The 19,854-nt window shown below is 41.3% G+C and overlaps 1 protein-coding gene across 1 annotated transcript in view; it reads left to right on the top strand.

Annotated features, from left to right (window-relative positions):
• The window catches only part of IRAK3 (interleukin 1 receptor associated kinase 3), a 77,182-nt gene extending 59,717 nt beyond the window's left edge, over positions 1–17,465 (top strand). The window contains exons 9-12 of the mRNA XM_047787141.1: positions 10,768–10,966; positions 11,295–11,357; positions 11,446–11,610; positions 14,835–17,465. Of these exons, the coding sequence (XP_047643097.1) occupies positions 10,768–10,966; positions 11,295–11,357; positions 11,446–11,610; positions 14,835–15,275 (868 nt within the window). The 3' untranslated portion in view covers positions 15,276–17,465. The remainder of the gene's footprint in view (positions 1–10,767; positions 10,967–11,294; positions 11,358–11,445; positions 11,611–14,834) is intronic.
• Positions 17,466–19,854: the final 2,389 nt, after the last annotated feature.

The raw sequence follows: 19,854 nt of genomic DNA on the forward strand, positions 1-19,854 counted from the left end.
GTTTTAACCCACTTAGGATAAATTATTCAGGTGACCTGTGAGGTAGCTGAAGGCACTCTTTGAACATTCTGTATAAGATTGAAGAAGGGGAAAGAATTTGGGTAGAATTGATTGTTGAAGGGCCTAAAACAGGACATCCTTCTTCCTCAGCTACTATTAACCTTTATTTAGTACAGAGTAAATCACTGGACTCAAAATTTATGTTATGCACTAAAGTCTGCTAGTAAACAATTGTCTTTTCACCAGATATCATTATTCAAAGTGAAAATGCAATACCCTGGAACAATTTCACATTCTTATTAATGGCCTCTCACTGACCCAAAGTTCTCTGTGGGTTTTATTGTGTAACACCCTGTGGTTATTCAGCTAACCACGGCCTAACGCTTACTTAAGCATGAATCCCCAGTAGCTGAAAACTTTCCAGTTTTTCTGAGGGTCAAATAAATGAATTGGATTGTAAGTATTGTTGCTTTTTTAAAAAAATTTTAAGGAGTTCCCATCATGGCTCAGTGGAAACAAATCTGACTAGCATCCATGAGGATGCAGGTTCAATCCTGGTCTCTCTCAGTGGGTCAAGGATCAGGCATTGCTGTGAGCTGTGGTATAGGTTGCAGACACAGCTTGGATCTGGTTTTGCTATAGCTGTGGTATAGGCCAGCAGCTATAGCTCCAATTCCACCCCTAGCCTAGAAATTTCCATATGTTGCAGGTGTGGCCCTAAAAAAACCAAAAAAAAAAATGTTTTTTAATATTTTTAAAACTATAGTTGATTTACAGTGTTGTGCCAAATTCTGCTCTACAGCAAAGCAACCTAGTCATACATGTATATACATACCCTTTCTTATATTAACTTCCATCACGGTCTATCCCGAGAGACTGGATATAGTTCCCTGTGCTATACAGGAGGACCTCATTGCCCATCCATTCTAAATATAATAGTTTGCATCTACGAACCTCAAACTCACAGTCCATCCTACTCCCTCCCCTCTCCCCCTTGGCAACCACAAGTCTGTTCTCTGTATCTGAGTCTGTTTCTGTTTTTTTGTTAGGTTCATTTGTGCCATATTTTAGATTCCACATATAAGTGATATCATATGGTATTTGTCTTTCTCTATCTGATGTACTTCACTTAGTATGAGAATCTCTAGTTGCATCTGTGTTGTGGAAAATGGCATTATTTCGTTCTTTTTTATGGCTGAGTAGTATTCCATTGTATATATGTACCACATCTTCTTAATTCATTCATCTGTTGATGGACACTTAGGTTGCTTCCATGTCTTGGCTGTTTCGAATAGTGCTGTTCTGAACATACAGGTGCACATGTCTTCTGGAATTACAGTTTTGTCCAGATATATGCCCAAGAGTGGGATTACCGGATCATATGGTAGTTCCATTTTTAGTTTTCCCGAGGAACCTCCATACTATTTTCCATAATGGTTGTACCAGTTTACATTCCCACCAATAGTGTAGGAGGGTTCCTTTTTCTCCACACCCTCTCTAGCATTGGTTTTTTGTAGACTCACTAATGCTGGCCATTTTGACTGTTGTGAGGTGGTACCTCGTTGTAGTTTTGATTGGTATTTCTCTAATAATTAGTGATGTCGAGCATTTTTTCATGTGCCTACTGAGTATCTGTCTTCTTTGAAGAAGTATCTGTCTATGTCTTTGTCCATTTCAGTTGGGTTGTTTGTTTTTTGTTGTTGAGTTGTGTAAGTTGTATATTTTGAAGATTAAATCCTTGTCACTTACATCATTTGCAGCTGTTTCTCCCATTCCATAGATTGTACTTTGTTTTTTTTTTGTCTTTTTTTGTCTTTGTTGTTGTTGTTGTTGTTGTTGTTGTTGTTGCTATTTCTTGGGCCGCTCCCGTGGCATATGGAGGTTCCCAGGCTAGGGGTCGAATCGGAGCTGTAGCCACTGGCCTACGCCAGAGCCACAGCAACACGGGATCTGAGCCTCGTCTGCAACCTACACCACAGCTCACGGCAACGCCGGATCGTTAACCCACTGAGCAAGGGCAGGGACCGAACCCGCAACCTCATGGTTCCTAGTCGGATTCGTTAACCACTGAGCCATGACGAGAACTCCTGTACTTTGTTTTTTTATGGTTTACTGTGCTCTGTAAAAGCTTGTGTGTTTGATTTGGTCCTGTTTGTTCATTTTTGTTTTTATTTCTGTTGCCTTGGGAGACTGACCTAAGAAAACATTTGTATGGTTGATATCAAAGAATGTTTTGCCTATCTTCTCTTCTAGGAGTTTTATGGTGTCATGTCTTATGTTTAAGTCTTTAGGCCATTTTGAGTTTATTTTTGTGCATGGTGTGAGGATGTGTTCCAGTTTTATTGATTTATGTGCAGCTGTCCTATTTTCCTAGCATCACTTGCTGAAGAGACTGTCTTTTTCCCATTTTATATTCTTGCCTTCTTTGTCAAAGATTAATTGACTGTAGGTGTCTGAGTTTATTTCTGGGCTATCTGTTCTATTCCATAGGTCTGAATGTCTGTTTTTGTACCAGTACCACATTGTCTTGACTATTGTGACTTTGTAATATTGTCCAAAGTCTGGGAGAGTTGTGCCTCCTGCTTGGTTTTATTTTCCCCTCAGGTTTGCTTTGGCAATTCTGAGTCTTTTATGGTTCCATATACATTTTTGGGTTATTCTAATTTTGTAAAAAATACCAGGGGTAATTTGATAGGGATCACATTAAATCTGTAGATTGCTGTGGGTAATGTGGCCATTTTAACAATATTAATTCTTCCAACCCCAGAGCATGGAATATCTTTCCATTTCTTTGAAACCTCTTTAATTTCCTTGATTAATGTTTTATATTTCTCAACACATAAGTCTTTAACCTCCTTGGCAGGTTTATTCCTAGGTATTTAAATTTGGGGGTGTGATTTTTTTTTTTTTTGGCTTTTTAGGGCTGCACCCATGGCACATGGAGGTTCCCAGGCTAGGGGTCAAATTGGACCTACAGCTGCCAGCCTACGCCACAGCAACGAAGGATCTAAGCTGCGTCTGCGACTTACACTCAGCTCACAGCAACTCTGGATCCTTAACCCACTGAGCAAGGCCAGGGATTGAACCCGCAACTTCATATTTCCTAGTTGGATTCATTTCCACTGCACCACGATGGGAACTCCCTGGAGTGTGATTTTTAAAGGTTTTTTTTTTTATATATTCCTTTTCTAGTATTTCATTGTTAGTATGGAGAAATGGAACTTATTTCTGAGTGTTAATCTTGTGTCCTCATAATGTGCTAAATTTATTGATCAGTTTGAGTGGTTTTTGTTTGGAGTCCTTAGGGTTTTCTATATATATAGTATCATGTTATCTTCATAAGGTGAACTTTTACCTCTTCCAGTTTGGATACCTTTACTTTCTTTTTTTCTTTCTTTCTTTTTCCCTTTTTTTTTTTTTTTTTTTGGTCTTTTTCTCTTTTAGGGCCACACCCGTGGCATATGGAAGTTCCCAGGCTAGGGTCCAATTGGAACTGTAGCTGGTGGCCTGTGCCAAAGCCACAGCAATGTTGGATCCAAGCTGTGTCTGCAACCTTCACCACAGTTCATGGCAACTCTGGATCCTTAAGCCACTGAGCAAGGCCAGGGATTGAACCCACATCCTCATGGATGCTAGCTGGGTTCACTACCACTGAGCCATGATGCGAACTCCTTTTTTTTTTTTTTTTTTTGGTCTGATTGCTGTGACTAGGATTTCCAATATATGTTGAATAAAAGTGGTGAGGAGTTCCTGTCATGTCTCAGTGTTTAGCAAACCCAACTAGCATCCATGAGGACATGCGTTCGATCTTTGGCCTCACTCATTGGGTTAAGGATCCAGCATTGCCATGAGCTGTGGTGTAGGTTGCAGATGCAGCTTGGATCCCACATTGCTGTGTCTGTGGGGTAGGCTGGCAGATAATAGCTCCTATTGGACCCCTAGGCCGGGAACCTCCATATGACGCAGATGTGGTCCTAAAAAGATCAACAGACCAAAAAAAGAAAAGTGATCAGAGTGGGCATCCTGGTCTTGTTCCAGATTTTAGTGGGGAGTCTTTCAGCTTTTCTCCATTGAGTTTTATATTGTGGGTTTGTGATAAATGATGTTTATGATGTTGAGATGTATTCCCTCTATATGCACTTTTTTATCTTGAATGGACAGTCTGTCAATGTCTGCATCTATTGATAGGTCCATGTGGTTTTGGACTTCTCTTTTGTTAATGTGGTATATGACATTTATTTGCATATGTTGAACGATTCTTGTGAACTTGGGATGAATCCCACTTGGTTGTGGTGTGAGACCTTTTTTATGTGTTGCTGGATTCAGTTGGCTAAAATTTTGTTGAGAATTTTGCATCTATGTTCATCAAAGATATTGACCTATAATTTTCTTTTTTGGATTATCTTTGCTTTGGGTATTAGGGTGATGGTGGCTTCATAGAATGACTTTGGAAATATTCCTTCTTTAACCTTTTGGAAAAGCTTGAGAAGTATGGGTATAAGTTCTTTTTATGTTGGATAGAATTTGCCTGTGAAGCCATCTGGTCCTAGACTTTTGTTTGTGGGAAGGTTCTCCCAATTCTGGCTGCACCTGTGGCATATGGAAGGTCTCAAGTTAGGGGTAGAATTGGAGCTGCAGCTACAGGCCTATGCCACAGCCACAGCAGCACTAGATATGAGCCACATCTGTGACCTGTGCTACAGCTTGTAGCAATGCCAGATCCTTAACCCACTGAGCGAGGCTAAGGATGGAACCTACATCCTTGTGTAGACTGTTAGGTTCTTAACCTACTGAGCCACAACGGGGACTTGGGGAGATTGTTGTTGATGTTTTTTAATTACATCTGTACTTTCATTTTTAGTGATCAGTCTGTTCAAATGATCTATTTCTTTTTGATTCAGTTTTGGTGGGTTGTATGTTTCTAAAAGTTGTCCAGTCTAGGTTGTCAAAGTTGTTGGCATGTAATTATTCATAGCATTCTCTTACGGTTTTTTGTATTTTCACAGTATCCATTGAGATTTCTCCTTTTTCATTTCACTTTTTGTTTATTTAGATTCTCTCTTTCTTCTTAGTGAGTCCAGAGGTTTGTCAATTTCGTTTACCCTCTCAAAGAAGCAGCTCTTGGTTTTATTTATTTTTATTTTTTATTTTTTTATCTGGACCATAAGAACCTTATTTTTGTTTTATTTATTTATCTTAAGTCACCTTAAATAATTTACAGAAACATAAAGGAATGGTGTAAACATTATTAGAAGTTTTAATGAGAATTTACACATAATAAACTCAAATTTGTTTCCCATTGTCCAGGTTCTGAAAGTATTGGTCTCTAATTTGAATATAATTAACTATTCTTCATACATCTGTAAACATGGTATTCATCTATACATATGAATTCAAATTTCAAGTGAACTTCTTTCATAATTAGATAGCTTATTTATTGTTTTATGTTCTGTAATACTTTAGACAATTATATTATCTCCCCCTCTCCTTTTATTTTTATTTTTTTGAAATTTTACTTTTTTTTTTTACAGAATAAAATACATACATTTAAACACAATTACATTCACACAGATTATTATATCATGGATCTTAAGAAAGAGATTAAGTGACTCCCTCTGGAGAAGTGGAATGGAAAATATTCTGAGACAGATAGGAAATCTATTCTATACTTTATCCCATTTTGTATGGCTTTCATCCTTACTATTTAATATTATCTATTACATTTCAATTTTTCTTTAAAAATTAGCATTATATTAAAATGGTTATATTATGCAACTAAAATTTATAAAGAAGAAAGCCTTATATAATATTAAATATTTTATATAGCATAATAAAGAGAATAACTTAACTGGTAAGAATAGCAAAAATATTATACCCTCTGAAAATAAGTAAAATATAAAATGCATAAATTGGTTAAAAAACAGTGTAACTATATAAATATGTCCTCACAATTTGTTACATCTTATTGATTCTTCAGTATAGGCATTACACCATTCTAGGTGATGTGATAAACAAGACATTATAAACCTTACATTGTACCATGGGGAGAAATGGTTATTAATAATACAATTGTAGAACTATATTATTTAATTGTACAGTTGCATTATTTAATTATAATTATCATAAATTCTTTGATGGAGAGGAAATCAGAATCAGATCTAAGAAGACTTCAGCATTCCAAGAATGATGTCAAATGACCCCCTTCATGGTGGATTATGCACTTGTTTACTATGAGATATATTTCTTCTCCAGAGATTCCTTGTTTGTGTATCAATTGTAGATTTTTGGTTTGCAGTTATTCTGAAGTTTTGATAGAAGAGTCTATATGTATATGAGATTGTTTTAAGTTGTTGTACTCTTAATGGCAAGTTCATCTCCAGTGTCTTGCATTTGTACCCACCTCTTCTCATGATTTCTGATTTTGGTGGTATAATTGTGCATGGATAATTTCGTATCTTTAGTGTATATATACCTTTACTAGTGAGCCTTGTCATTTGTGGAATTTTTGTTTCCTGTTGCTATCTTGTCTTTTCTGCCTAGAGAAGTTCCTTTAGTATTTGTTGTAAGGCTGGTTTAGTGTTGCTGAATTCTCTCAACTTTTGCTTATCTGTGAAGGTTTTGATTTCTCCTTCAAATCTGAATGAGAGCCTTGCTGGGTAAAATAATCTTGGTTGGAGGTTTTTTCCTTTCATCACATTAAGCACATCATGCCACTCCCTTCTGGCCTGCAGAGTTTCTGCTGAAAAAATCTGCCGATAACCTTACTGGGGTTCCCTTGTATGTTACTTGTTTCTTTTCCCTAGCTGCTTTCAAGATTTTCTCTGTCTTTCATTTGGGTCAGTTTGATTAATATGTGTCTCGGTGTATTCCTCCTTGGGTTTATTTTATATGGTACTCGTTGTGCTTCCTGGATTTGAGTGAGTGGTTCCTTTCCCATGTGAGGGAAGTTTTCCGCTATTATCTCTTGGAATATTTTTTCTGTCCCCTTCTCTCTCTCTTCTCCTTCTGGCACCCCTATAATAGGGATGTTGGTGCATTTAATGTTGTCCCAGAGTTCTCTGAGACTCTCTTCATTTGTTTTCAATCTTTTTTCTCTTTTCTGTTCTGCATCCGTAATTTCCACTAATCTGTCCTCCACCTCGCTTATGTGTTCTTCTGCTTCCTGTATTTTGCAGTTAGCTGCTTCTAGTGAATTTTTTATTTCAGTTATTGTATTTTGCATCTCTTCTTGTTTAAGTTTGATATCTTGTATCTCTTTGGTCAGTGTTTCCTGTAAGTTATCCATCTTTGCCTCCAGTTTATTTCCAATGTCTTGCATCATCTTCAGCATCAACAGTCTAAAGTCTTTTTCCTGGAGGCTGAGAATCTCCTCATCGCTTAGCTGATTTCCTGGGGTTTTTCCTTTCTCCCTCATCTGAGTTATAGTTCTCTGTCTTTTCATTTTTGTAGGTTTTTGGTGTGTTGACCTTTTACAGATAATAGAGCTGTAGCCTCTCTTACTTCTGATGTCTGCCCCCCTTGTGGCTGAAGTCAGTATGGGGGCTTGCTGTAGGCTTCCTGGTAGGAGGGGCTTATGCCTGCCCCCTGGTAGGTGGAGCTGATTCTAACCCCTCTGGTGGGTGGGGCTTAGTCTCTGCCTGGGATTAGAGGCAGCTGTGTGCCTGAGGGATCCTTAGGCAGCCTGTTCACTGAGGGGCAGGGCTGTGATCCCACCTAGATTGTTGTTTGCCCTGGGGCTTCTCAGCACTGACTGACAGATGGGGCCAGATTTTACCAAAATGGCCACCTCCAGAGAAAGGCAGCTGCTGAATATTCCCGAGAGCTTTGCCTTCAATATCCCTCCCTCACAACAAGCCACATTCACCCCTGTTTTCCCAGGATGTCCTCCAAGAACTGCAGTCAGGTTTGACCCAGATTCCCATGGAGCCTTTGCTCTTCCCTGGGACCCAGTGCACGTGAAAGTCCGTGTGCACCTTTTAAGAATGGGGTCTCCGTTTCCCCCAGTCCTGTGGAGCTCCTGCACACAAGCCCCACTGGCCTTCAATGCCAGATGCTACAGGGGCTCTTTCTCCCAGTGCCGGATCCCCATATATGAGGGTTTGATGTGGGGCTCAGAACTCTCACTCCTGTAGGTAAGTCTCTGTGAACCAGTTAGTTTTCAGTCCGTGGAGCTTCCCACCCGGGAGTTATGGGGTTGTTTATATCATGAAATTGCCCCTCCTACCTCTAGATGTGGCCTCCTCTTTTTCTTCTGGAGTAGGATATCTTTTTTAAGGTTTCTGGTCCATTTGGGTGGAGATTGCTCAGTCTTTAGTTGTGAATTTTGTTGTTTTTAGGAGGAAAGTTGAGCTCCAGTCCTTCTATCCCGCCATCTTAATCCTGTCTCCCCCCTCCTCAAGTAAACTTCTCCAGCTCTTGGTTTTATTAATTTTTAAATTTTTTTTCTTGCTACAGCTGCACCTATGGAATATGGACATTCCCAGACTAGGGATCAAGATGGAGCTGCAGCTGCAGGCTTATACCCCAGCCTGTTGTGTGATCCTTGCACTAACAAGGAGAAAAAGTCAGAGAGGACCTTGGCCCTCCAGACTTGTGTCAATAAACACAGTCCTTATTTTTCTCCTTGCCTGGTCTGTTCTCCCAGCTACTTCAAACCTGGCAACTTCCAAGACCAGCCTGGGTCTCACTCAGCACCATCTACGTTACTCCTCACCCATTCTTCTCATTTTCTCATTTGAAGAACAGTGTTGATTATCATGAACCTTTGCGGATGGTGAATACATTAGAGCCAGATCCTACTTTTTCTCCAGCTCTAGATAAGAACAGATACTTAGTTCATAAGACTTCTTCCATAGGTGTACATTTCACTTGTTCAGATCAAGCCTGGGGCTTCTAGAGGGTCCTTGATCATTTCAGAGCCCCAGGGAATTTAATGCAGGAATTTTGCAGGTGGGCCAGGAGTTGAGGTGGGCAGAGAAGTTCATATTTAACCCTCATTATCTGGACAAGCTTCTGCCCCTCCAATTTCTGCTACACTGAGAGCCTGGATCTCTCCCCCCCCCCTTCCCCCGCCCTACCACTGCCCCCTACCACTTGGATTTTGCAATTATCTTGCCGCCTGTGGAGGAGGGAGAGTGAAATCAAGTTTCGAGCACATCATTCTCTGTCCTTAAATGGCCCTAGGGAGTCCCATCATTTTGTCTGTTGTCAGCTTAGTCCTAGACAGAGTCTGGACTAGAATTCTCAATGCCTTAGTGTCACATCTTTTGTATAAAACTAGGACTCTGAAACTCTAAATTAGAATAAGACCTGTAGTTTAGACCTTAAAACTAGGGTCTGCCTGTGTGAGCCTGCTTATACAGGGATGACAAGAACTTCTGGAACTTTCTTAAGGTCAGGTATTTGTTCTGGACTAAGAATTTCTTGTTCTTAACCTAGACCTGTTACCACTTTTAATAGCAGCATGCAGTCGTACAAACATCTGATGTGGCATTTTGGATGGGCAGGCTTACTCGTGGAAGCTTTGGTTTCAGGGGACCAAAAGCAAGCTCTGAATAGCCCTGAGTAAAGCGAGAAAGTAGATGACTTTCTCATGGTCCAACCAACTCTTTTGTCAGTATCCATCTGCTCTCTTACAGTTGCCAGTCTTCATCTCAGTTACCATTATTGAGCATCACCACATGCCAAGCTATTTATATGCCCCATACCATCATGTGAGCCCTGTTTTCCTAATTTCACGTGTGGGGAAAGTCGACATTGAGGTATGCAGAGTAAAGTAACCCACTCGTGGTTACAGAGCCAGAAAAGGCAGAGCTGGGACTCACCCCCAGGTGTGTGCCCTGTGAAAACCTTGTCCTTTCCCATCCCTGCTGAGACCGCCCTTCAAAGATAAAAGAAGCTGCCACTTACTCTCAGTGAAGATGTTGGGTGACTCTGCAGGTTTTATGTGCCAGGCAGCCAAAACTGACTCCAAGCGCTTTGCCTTCACCTCTGCAGATATTCGTATTTTTAAAATAGACTCAAAGACAAAAAAGCCATAGGGATGGAACAACAATAGGATTATCAGGAAGGCAGGGGATACCAAAGATTCCTCGAATTATTGTAGGTTAGTGACTCTGAGCAGAGGATTCCACAGCACAGCCCTGTGCACATAACAGACAATTAGCTGATTAAAACTCAGTTAATATTCTCATTACATGTAAGAAGAGCACAAAGCTGCTTTGCTTACCTTTAGTTTCTTCTATTGACAAACTCCATGCATGTGTCTCTAAATTTGAAATGCCTGCAGTTACTAAGTCAGGTTCCTTTTTTTTTTCTTTTCTTTTTCTTTTTTTTTTTTTTTTAGGGCCGCACCTGTGGCATACGGAGGTTCCCAGGCTAGGGGTCCAATTGGAGCTACAGTTGCCGGCCTACACCAGAGCCATAGCAATGCAGGATCTAAGCCACATCTATGACCTACACCACAGCTCACAGCAACGCCAGATCTGTAAGCCACTGAATGAGGCCAGGGATTGAACCTGCTACCTCACGGTTCCTAGTTGGATTTGTTTCCGCTGCACTACAGTGGAACTCCCTAAGTCAGGTTTTTGTTTTAACACTTGGGTTTATAATTTAAGAAAAATTAGAAAATATCCTATAAAAACGTTCATGAAAAATTATGTATGGCTTTATTTGGAATTAATCAGACATGAATATGAGCTAGTCCTGTTTTTCACGGAAATGCCTTTATGATGTTTTTGTCTCGTTGGTCCTTGATCACAATTTCAGTGCCAACATACTTCTGGATGATCAGTTTCAACCCAAACTAACTGATTTTGCCATGGCCCACTTCCGACCCCACCTCGAACATCAGAGCTCTACCATAAGCCTGGCGAGCAGCAGCAGTAAACATTTGTGGTACATGCCAGAAGAGTATATCAGACAGGGCAAACTCTCCATTAAAACAGACGTCTACAGCTTTGGAATTGTAAGTACAGCTGCCAGGTAATAAAGGACAAGAGTTTATTGCCAAGAATGCTCTAAATTCTAAGAGTTACTTGATGGCTTTAACTTTTAGACCTATTGATTTCCTCTTCTACTCATTATCTTGTACATTAATTTTGTGTAGTCAGTCAAGTAATAACATATACATTCATTAATTAGAACGAACTGTGTTTGTTACCGAGGTTAAATAGTCACAGCCAATTAGGTGTATATGTTCAATATTTATAATATTTTAATATTTATAATAATTTAATTGTTATCATTATCTAATAGTAATACTATGTAGCTGACTCTCTGTATATTCCTTGTAGGTAATAATGGAGGTTCTGACAGGTTGTAAAGTGGTGTTAGATGAGCCAAAGCATATCCAGCTGGTAAGAAGTGTCTTCATCTCTGCACCTGTCTCTTGGTCATTTTTCTGATAGATTCTGCGTTCTAAATGATTGTCTTCTTTTTTCCTAGAGGGATCTCCTTATCGAATTGATGGAGAAGCGAGGCCTCGATTCATGTATCTCATTTCTAGATAAGAAAGTGCATCCCTGTCCTCAGAATTTTTCCGCCAAGCTGTTCTCTCTGGCAGGCCAGTGTGCGGCAACACGGGCAAAATTAAGACCATCAATGGATGAAGTGCGTATACACATGGTTTTATTAGAAACTGAGCCTGTGGAACCGTGAGAACTCTAAATTATATAATTTTTGAATCTAAGTGAATGTCAGTGAGACAAACCCAGCCTGTAACAGAGAATTCTCAATAGATACAGCTTTTCCAGATCGGAAAGTCACATGATTTGGGAGGTCCCATTGTTGTGCAGTGGAAACAAATTGACTAGTATCCCTGAGGATGCAGGTTTGATCCCTGGCCTCGCTCAGTGGGCTGGAGACCCCGAGTTGCTGTGTCTGTGGTGTAGGCTGGCAGCTGTAGCTCCAATTGGGAACTTCCATATGCTGAGCATGCAGCTCTAAAAATCAAAAAATAAAATAAAAAACAGTAAGTCATGTTATTTGGTACTCTGGGAGAAAGCATTTTTGGGTGGAACCAGGGTAACCACAAAAAAAATTTAATGAACAGACATGAGTGAGTATTTTGGAGAGAATATTTTATTCAACTTTCATTAAGAGATCTAGTCCATTAAAAATGCAGTGTGGGAGTTCCTGCTGTGGCAAAATGGGATCGGTGGCATCCATGGAGCTCTGGGATGCAAGTTCGATCCCCAGCCCTGCACAGTGGTTTAGGGATCTGGTGTTGCTGCAGCTGCAGTGTAGGTTGCAGCTGTGGCTCAGATCTGATCCTTGCCCTGGGAGCTCCATATGCCATGGTCCGCCAAAAAAAAAAAAAAAGAAAGAAAAAAAAAGTGCAGCGTGTGTGGAATTCCTGCTGTGTCACAGTGCGTTAAGAATATGACTGTAGCAGCTCAGGTTGCTGCAGAGGTGCAGCTTTGCTCTCCAGCCTGGCACAGTGGGTTAAAGTATCTGTAATTGTTTCCACTAGGATTCAGTCCCTGACCTGGGAATTTCCATATGCTGAGGGTATGGCCATAAAAAAAAAAAAAATGCAGCATGTATTACCCTTATTGACTTTTTAATTTACTCATCTATCCATCAATTTAATCGTCTAGTCACTTAATTTGTTACAGTAAACATTTATTTAGTGCCTGCTTTTTGCATGTGCCAGACTTTGTACTAGGAGCTGGTGATACAACAGTGGTCAGGACGCTGAATTGCTGCCTTCAGGCTGACAGTCCAGAGGGAGAGTTATATCATTGAACATGGAATTTAGGGCCAGAAAGATAAGCATGATGATGGATGAAAGCACAGGCCAGTATGGGAGCCTAGAGTCAGAATATGTCCCAGCCTGTGAAGTCAGGGAAATCTCGATGGAGTTGACAGCTGGGCTGTGATCTGAAGAACGGGTTGGACTTAGGTAGTGTTTAGGATGGAAGGATATTCCAGGCCAAGACAATCTGCACCTGCTAAGGCTCACAGATGAAATGGATTCCCTGACACTAAGATGTCAGGAAGTCCCGCATTGTGGAAGTGGGATGGTGGCAAGGGAAAAGCCAGACTGGTTAAAATAACAGAAGATTCCGGGGGAATCTAGGGACATGAATTCCAGTGTAGGAATTTGGATTCCATCCCAAATCTCTTCTAGCACCATGGGACGGGTTTTTGGGGGGTTGTTTGTTTGTTTGTTTTGTTTTTGTCTTTTTACCTTTTCCAGGGCCACTTCCCACAGCATATGGAGGTTCCCAGGCTAGGGGTCTAATTGGAGCTGTAGCTGTCGGCTTACACCAGAGCCACAGCAATGAGGGATCCAAGCCGAGACTGCAACCTACACCACAGCTCAGGGCAACACCAGATCCTTAGCCCACTGAGCAAGGCCAGGGATCGAACCCTCAGCCTCATGGCTCCTAGTTGGATTCGTTAACCATTGTGCCACGACGGGAACTCCATGGGAGGGTTTTAAACAAGGAATGGACATAATCAGATAATGATGATTGGTCTCAGAGTCAGAAGAGCTATATTCTAGGCCTGACACCACAAGTAAGAGCTGTGTGACCTGTAATCTTGGGCCCAGAGAGGAGCTGTAAGATTTATAGTGCAGGGAACATGAAATTGGGAATCAGGAGATGGGGGGTCAAGCCGCAGGTCTGTTCTTTCTGGCTAATGATTCCCTTCTCTGAGCCTTAGCCTTATCATCCCTAAAGTGAGGATAATAATGTTTGTGTGAATTAAATGAGGTGACGTGTGTGAAAACATGTTGCAAATTCTAATTGTAAAGCGCTCTAGTTTTTTTTTTAATTACATGTGTGTGAAGCTATATTATATGTTATTTTATATCAGGTTAATGGTTCTCAATTCAGCTGCACATCCACATCAGCTGGGAAGCTTTTATTTATTTATTTTTCCTTTTATTTTTTTTTTTCTACTGTACAGCATGGTGACCCAGTTATACATACATGTATACATTCTATTTTCTCACCTTATCATGCTCCATCATAAGTGACTAGACATAGTTCCCAGTGCTACACATCAGGGTCTCATTGCTAACCCATTCCAAAGGCAGTAGTCTGCATCTATTAACCCCAAGCTCCCCAGCCACCCCACTCCTTCTCTCTCTCCCTTGGCAACAACAAGTCTATTGGGAAGCTTTTAAATGCAGGTTCTTTGCTGTGGCTGTGGTGTAGGCCTTCAGCTGTAGCTCTGATTTGATTCCTAGCCTGGGAACTTCCATATGCTGTGGGTAAGGCCCTAAAAAGCAAATAAATTTTAAAAATACAGGTTCTTGGGCCCCCAGCTCCGTATTTTTGGAATGACTGTCTTTAGGTTGGGGCTAAGGAATCTGGGTTTTTTTGTTTTTGTTTTGTTTTTGTTTTTTGGCCATGCCTGCTGTAGCATGTGGGGATTCCCAGGCCAGGGATCAGCCAGCACCACAAGGGAACTCTGAGAATCTGTATTTTAAGAAAGCTTCCCTAGGTTGTTCTGGCATTTGAGAACTATGGATTGGGTTCACTGCCCCTCAGCCTCTTCCAATCCTCCATGTATTATTAAGCCTGAAGTAAAAAACGCTGAGAGGTTCATCCAAGGCCACAGAGTAGTCTGTGGCAAATAAAGTCAGGTCTCTTAACACTTAGCTCAGTGCGTTTTCTTCTCTACTTTGCTTAAAGTCACTCACTTTACTTATTAATTTGAAGGAATATAACTAAGCTTTAATTCCTTCTCATTCCACATTCCTTAGTTGAACTTGTTTCATGAAAATAAAGAGAATATTCCTTAACAGGTGGAGAGAAAGAAAGGTAGGAGGAAAGATTATTCAAACTTCACTCGGTGTTTGTTTGCTTCCTGGTTAACAGGTCCTGACTGTTCTTGAAAGTTCTCAAGCCAGCTTGTATTTTGCGGAAGATCCTCCCACATCCCTGAAGTCCTTCAGGAGTCCTTCTCCTCTGTTCTTCGATAATGTGCCAAGCATTCCAGTGGAAGATGATGAAAACCAGAATAATCCATCACTGCCTCATGATACAGGCTTGAGAAAAGATAGACTGGCCCAGAAAACTCCATTTGAATGCAGCCAGTCCGAGGTGACGTATCTGGGCTTTGACAGAAAATCAGGGACCAAGAGGAACGAGGATGCCTGCAACGCGGCCAGTTTTCCTTGTGAAGAAAGCTCGTCTTCTGAGCACGCGGCTCCATCCAAGGACTCCAGGGCCAGTCCTGTGCCTATGGACTCTTCTGCAGAAGTGCCAGGCCATTCCTGTAGGAGCAAGCAGGCCAGTGCAGACCAGCTCTTCCTCTGAGGTTTCCTGGAGTGACTGCGAACAGTACAGAAAAGCATCGGTTTCCACAGAAGACGGGGAAGAAAGCAAGTGTTGCTGAGGTGCTTGAGTACAGGTCTTGGCTTAGGAAGACTGTCCTTCTGTATCAGTGATGCCAGGAGGATGGGGGTTGGTGGATTTGGGTGATCAGATCAACAATCTGAACACTTCCATTCCTTCCCTTCTGACTCCTAGCACAGAGTGGGCTGACATTTTGTTTTAGCAAGACCATTGCCTCACGATCAAACCTGGGCTAAATTAGAACCAGTTGGAATTACCTAAGGTCACGGACGCTGACTTCAGGCAAACAAAACAATACCTCCCACAAAGGAACTGGATTCCAGTGTCTTCTCCATCAACATTCCCGTGAGTCCTCAGAGCCTCCAGTCTGCAGAGTACGGTCAGTTCAGCTGGGTTCCATTGTTTTGGGTTTGCTTGCTTGAGAAGGTCGTGAGAAATGCCTGATTCGTAAATGTTGATAGATACCTTTTAAAAGAATTGCCTTTTTGCTTGTTTCGGTTGACTCTTAGTCTGTTTCTGTTCATCCCTGTCAAATCTGCCTGTCTGAAGATAAGCCAGGTTCACCCTTGGCCATGACATACCCCACATCTGTATTTCTGTATTTAAATGCTTAGGATAATTTTATTTCATATAATACAGTTGTTGACTATTATTACAATTGTTAAAGCCAACTTAGAGACTACTATATCCCGAGTAAAATGTATAAAATTTTAATCAAGTAATTTTTTGTTCCTAAGAAAATGGCTGATCACAAGGGCCTGGATTGGCTTTTTGTTTGTTTCCAATTTTGTGCCTTTACCCGACTGTTTACTGAATCTCCCCCTTTTGAAATCCCACCCGATCTTTTGGGGTCCACCATAAGTGCCATCCTCCAGAAAGCTTTCCTAATCTCTTCAGCCAGTAGTGCTCACTTTATCAACATTTCCTTAGCAGATTTTTATTTTAAAAGTTTATTGAAGTGTGGTTGATTGACAAATGTTGGTTTCTGGTGTATAGCAAAGTGTTCAGTTGTCCATTCTTCTTCATTATGGTTCATTACAAGATACTGAATCCAGTTCCCTGTGCTATGCAGTAGACCTTGTTTTTTATCTATTTTACATATAGTAGTGTGTCTCTGCTCATCCCAGATTCCTAATTTATCCCTCTCCCACCCTTTTTCCCCTTTGGTAACCATATGTTTGTTTGCTCTGTCTATGGGTCTGTGTCTATTTTGTAAATAAGTTCATTTGTATCATCCATAGCAGTTTCTTTGCGTTTCTGTTTTATACTTGTCATTTTATGAATTATATCAAAGTTGCATGTATTATCTCCCTTACTAAATGATAAACTCCCTGTATGAGCTGCCTATCCTTGCTGTAACAAACCATCACAAATTTAGTGGGTTAAAACAACGTAATTATTTTACAGTTTTGGAGGTCCGAAGTCCTCGGCCTTCCTCCTGGAGACTCTAGGGGAGAATTTGTTCCCTTGCCTTTTCTGGTGTCCAGAGGCTATCTGAATTCTTTGGTTCGTGACTTCTTCCTCCATCCTCAAAGCCAGCAGTGTAGCATCTTTAAGTCTAGATCTCTCTTTCTTTCTCTTTGAACACTTCTTTGTCACCTCTGTCTCTTTGGTCCGCCAAAGGATCCTGGTGATTGCATTGGGGCCACTCAGATAAGAAAAATCTCCGTATCTAAAGAGCTTTAATTTAATCACATCTACAATGTCCCTTTTCTCCTATAAAGTCATATATTCACAGGTTTCTGGGATTAGGACATCTTTGGGGGGCCATCACATTTTCTGACTGTGTTGGTCCATCTGTTCGGGGCCTAGCATGTTCGCCTATACAGAGCAGGTGTTTCCTTATAAGTTAAATTAAATTACATAATCTCTGTGAACCCACATAATAAAAAATCAGTTATATTAAACATTCCTGAGTAAATTAATAAAGTGAGGATAATGACTGTCTTTATGATGTTGGACAGGACTACTCCTTGAAAATCATTTCCGAGGATTTGAAGAATCTTCCTCTTTGGGATGTTTATAATAAAAGAGCATGGAGTTCCCGTTGTGGCTCAGCGGTTAATGAACCCGACTAGCATCCATGAGGATGTGGGTTTGATCCCTGGCCTTGCTCAGTGGGTTAAGGATCTGGCGTTGCCATGAGCTGTGGTGTAGGTAGCAGACATGTCTGGGATCTAGCATTGCTGTGGCTGTGGTGTAGGCTGGCGGCTACAGCTCCTATTCAGCCCCTAGCCCAGGAACCTCCATATGCCGTGGGTGCGGCCCTAAGGAAACAAACAAACGAAAAGGGCAGACTTCTAGTTTCTCTGCATCAGCGGAATAGGCCCATGCCTCTTTTTTTGTGTGGGTGTTGTTGTTGAGTCAGTATGGTTGGGTTAAAAAAAATCACAGTCAGGGAGTTCCCGTCGTGGTTAACGAATCCGACTAGGAACCATGAGGTTGCGGGTTCGGTCCCTGCCCTTGCTCAGTGGGTTAACAACCTGGCATTGCCGTGAGCTGTGGTTTAGGTCGCAGACGCGGCTCGGATCCTGCGTTGCTGTGGCTCTGGCGTAGGCCGGTGGCTGCAGCTCCGATTGGACCCCTAGCCTGGGAACCTCCATATGCCGCGGGAGCGGCCCAAAGAAATAGCAAAAAGACAAAAAAAAAAAAAAAAGAAAAAAGAAAAAAAAATCACAGTCAGATTGGAGTCTGGATTCAAGAACAGTTCATCAAAGCAGGAAGTTATCAGAAATCAGGATCAGGTTAACAGACCAAGGTCAGAAACATGGAGCTACAATCCTGGGAAAAAGAATCTCCTGGCAGGAAGTGAGATTCAAAACACATTAAGCCTTAGTCTGATTGACCAGCCAAATAAAAGCCCCAGGCTGGCATTTGGGAGAGGCCATGCCCCAGGGCTGGTCTGAGGGGGACCTGGCTGCCTGTCACTTTCTTCCCCTCTGATCATGAGTATGTATTCTCATTGCTCCAAACTGCCTGTGTGCCAAGCCTGTTGGGGAGAGGGTTGCACTAGACATCATATGACTTTACTTTCTGTGACCAGTCCTAGTTTAGAACTCTTGATTGTACATGTAAATCAAAGGAAGCAGTAAAAGTCTTCAGTATTTGGCTTTATATAGCACCAACCATTCTGAGGTCAATGTAGTGTATTTTAGGTAGTCTGGAAGTAGTTTGGCCAAATCCAGCAAATAAGCCTGAAATTGTGTGAAGTTGCCACTGATGATTCAAACGAGGCAATCAAGATAATCAGGAATTGACTCTGTTAAATTAGTCCTCACTTTGAATCTGGCTCCCCCAGGACCTTCAGAGAGAGAGGTCCTTAGAAAGCCGTGATGGACATCGGGTCCCCGCTGTTAATTCAGGACGTGTGATCTGTTGGTATGGTGTTGATTTGAACTTGCTTAGTTGAAGCAGTGCTTTTCAAACTTTAGTGTTCATCACAACGATGTGGAAGGTTTGGTAAAAACACAGATTGTAGCCCCAACCCTATTATATACAGTTTTGCTTAGCATTGAGTAGAAGCTTTAGAAATATTATTAATCAAGGGTCTCTTTGACTAGATCATCTTTCTAGGATGTGACTATTTTGGACATCTTCAAGATCTTATTAGCTGGCAATAGCTTGATTAATGGTAAGTAGATACCACTGTGGATAGACATTACCAGAATTTGCTGTTGAGCAATCGAGTTCTCCTTGCTAGATTTACCTTCTTGTCAGTGAATAACTGATAGAAATTAAACCTTGAGTCTTGCTATAGGCAATAAGAAGATCCCTTCGTGGTATCTAAGACACATGAAGAAACCAAGAATGAGCCCCCAAGTGTATTTTCTGATCACCAAACAAATTAATAAAGAATTTCACTCACCTTCTTTCGTATAATTCACCATGGGCAGTCCTCCAGGCAAATCCTATTTACTTGATAGGTTTTTTACAATTCCCTAAAACATGAAGAATGTGTTTTGTTGTTTGTGAAAATTAGGTATGGGATTTCTGACATAATCAGCTTTATTGGTGTCTGGAGAATTGTTTTAATGATCTGCTTGATAGTGAAGTTTCATGGAATCATCCATCAGCTTGTGTAGAACAGCTTTTATGACCTGAGGGACGATGAGTAGGAAGCAAGGCTTAACTGGGTAGCATGTATGAAGCATCTGCCAGAATCAAGGCCCTGTGTTAGCTGCTGGGTACCAGGTAAGGAGCAAGTGTTATAGTAAGGACAAAAAGGCATCCACCCAAGTTAACCATTCCGTGGTGTCTGTTATTTGAACTATAATCTAGTGGAACTGAAAGCAAGGGCTGAAAGGCCAGGGAGAGACAGAGATCACTGTGCACTTATGAGGAGATAAGAAGGCTCTTGTGAAGCTCCCTGGAAAGAAGGGATTTAGAGAAAGAGAAGGATGCCCAGGAAGCACTCCAGGATGGATATCCCGGAACTTGGGAGTGCATAGGTCTACGAGAGCTTGGCACCACCCTGTCTCTGAGGCCGGAAGCACGGGCAAAGCGAACCAGGTCCAGAGCTGTACATGTTTTTTCCTATTTA

This window comes from Phacochoerus africanus, chromosome 7 (genome assembly GCF_016906955.1).
Source record: "Phacochoerus africanus isolate WHEZ1 chromosome 7, ROS_Pafr_v1, whole genome shotgun sequence".
Taxonomy (NCBI): Eukaryota; Metazoa; Chordata; class Mammalia; order Artiodactyla; family Suidae; genus Phacochoerus; species Phacochoerus africanus.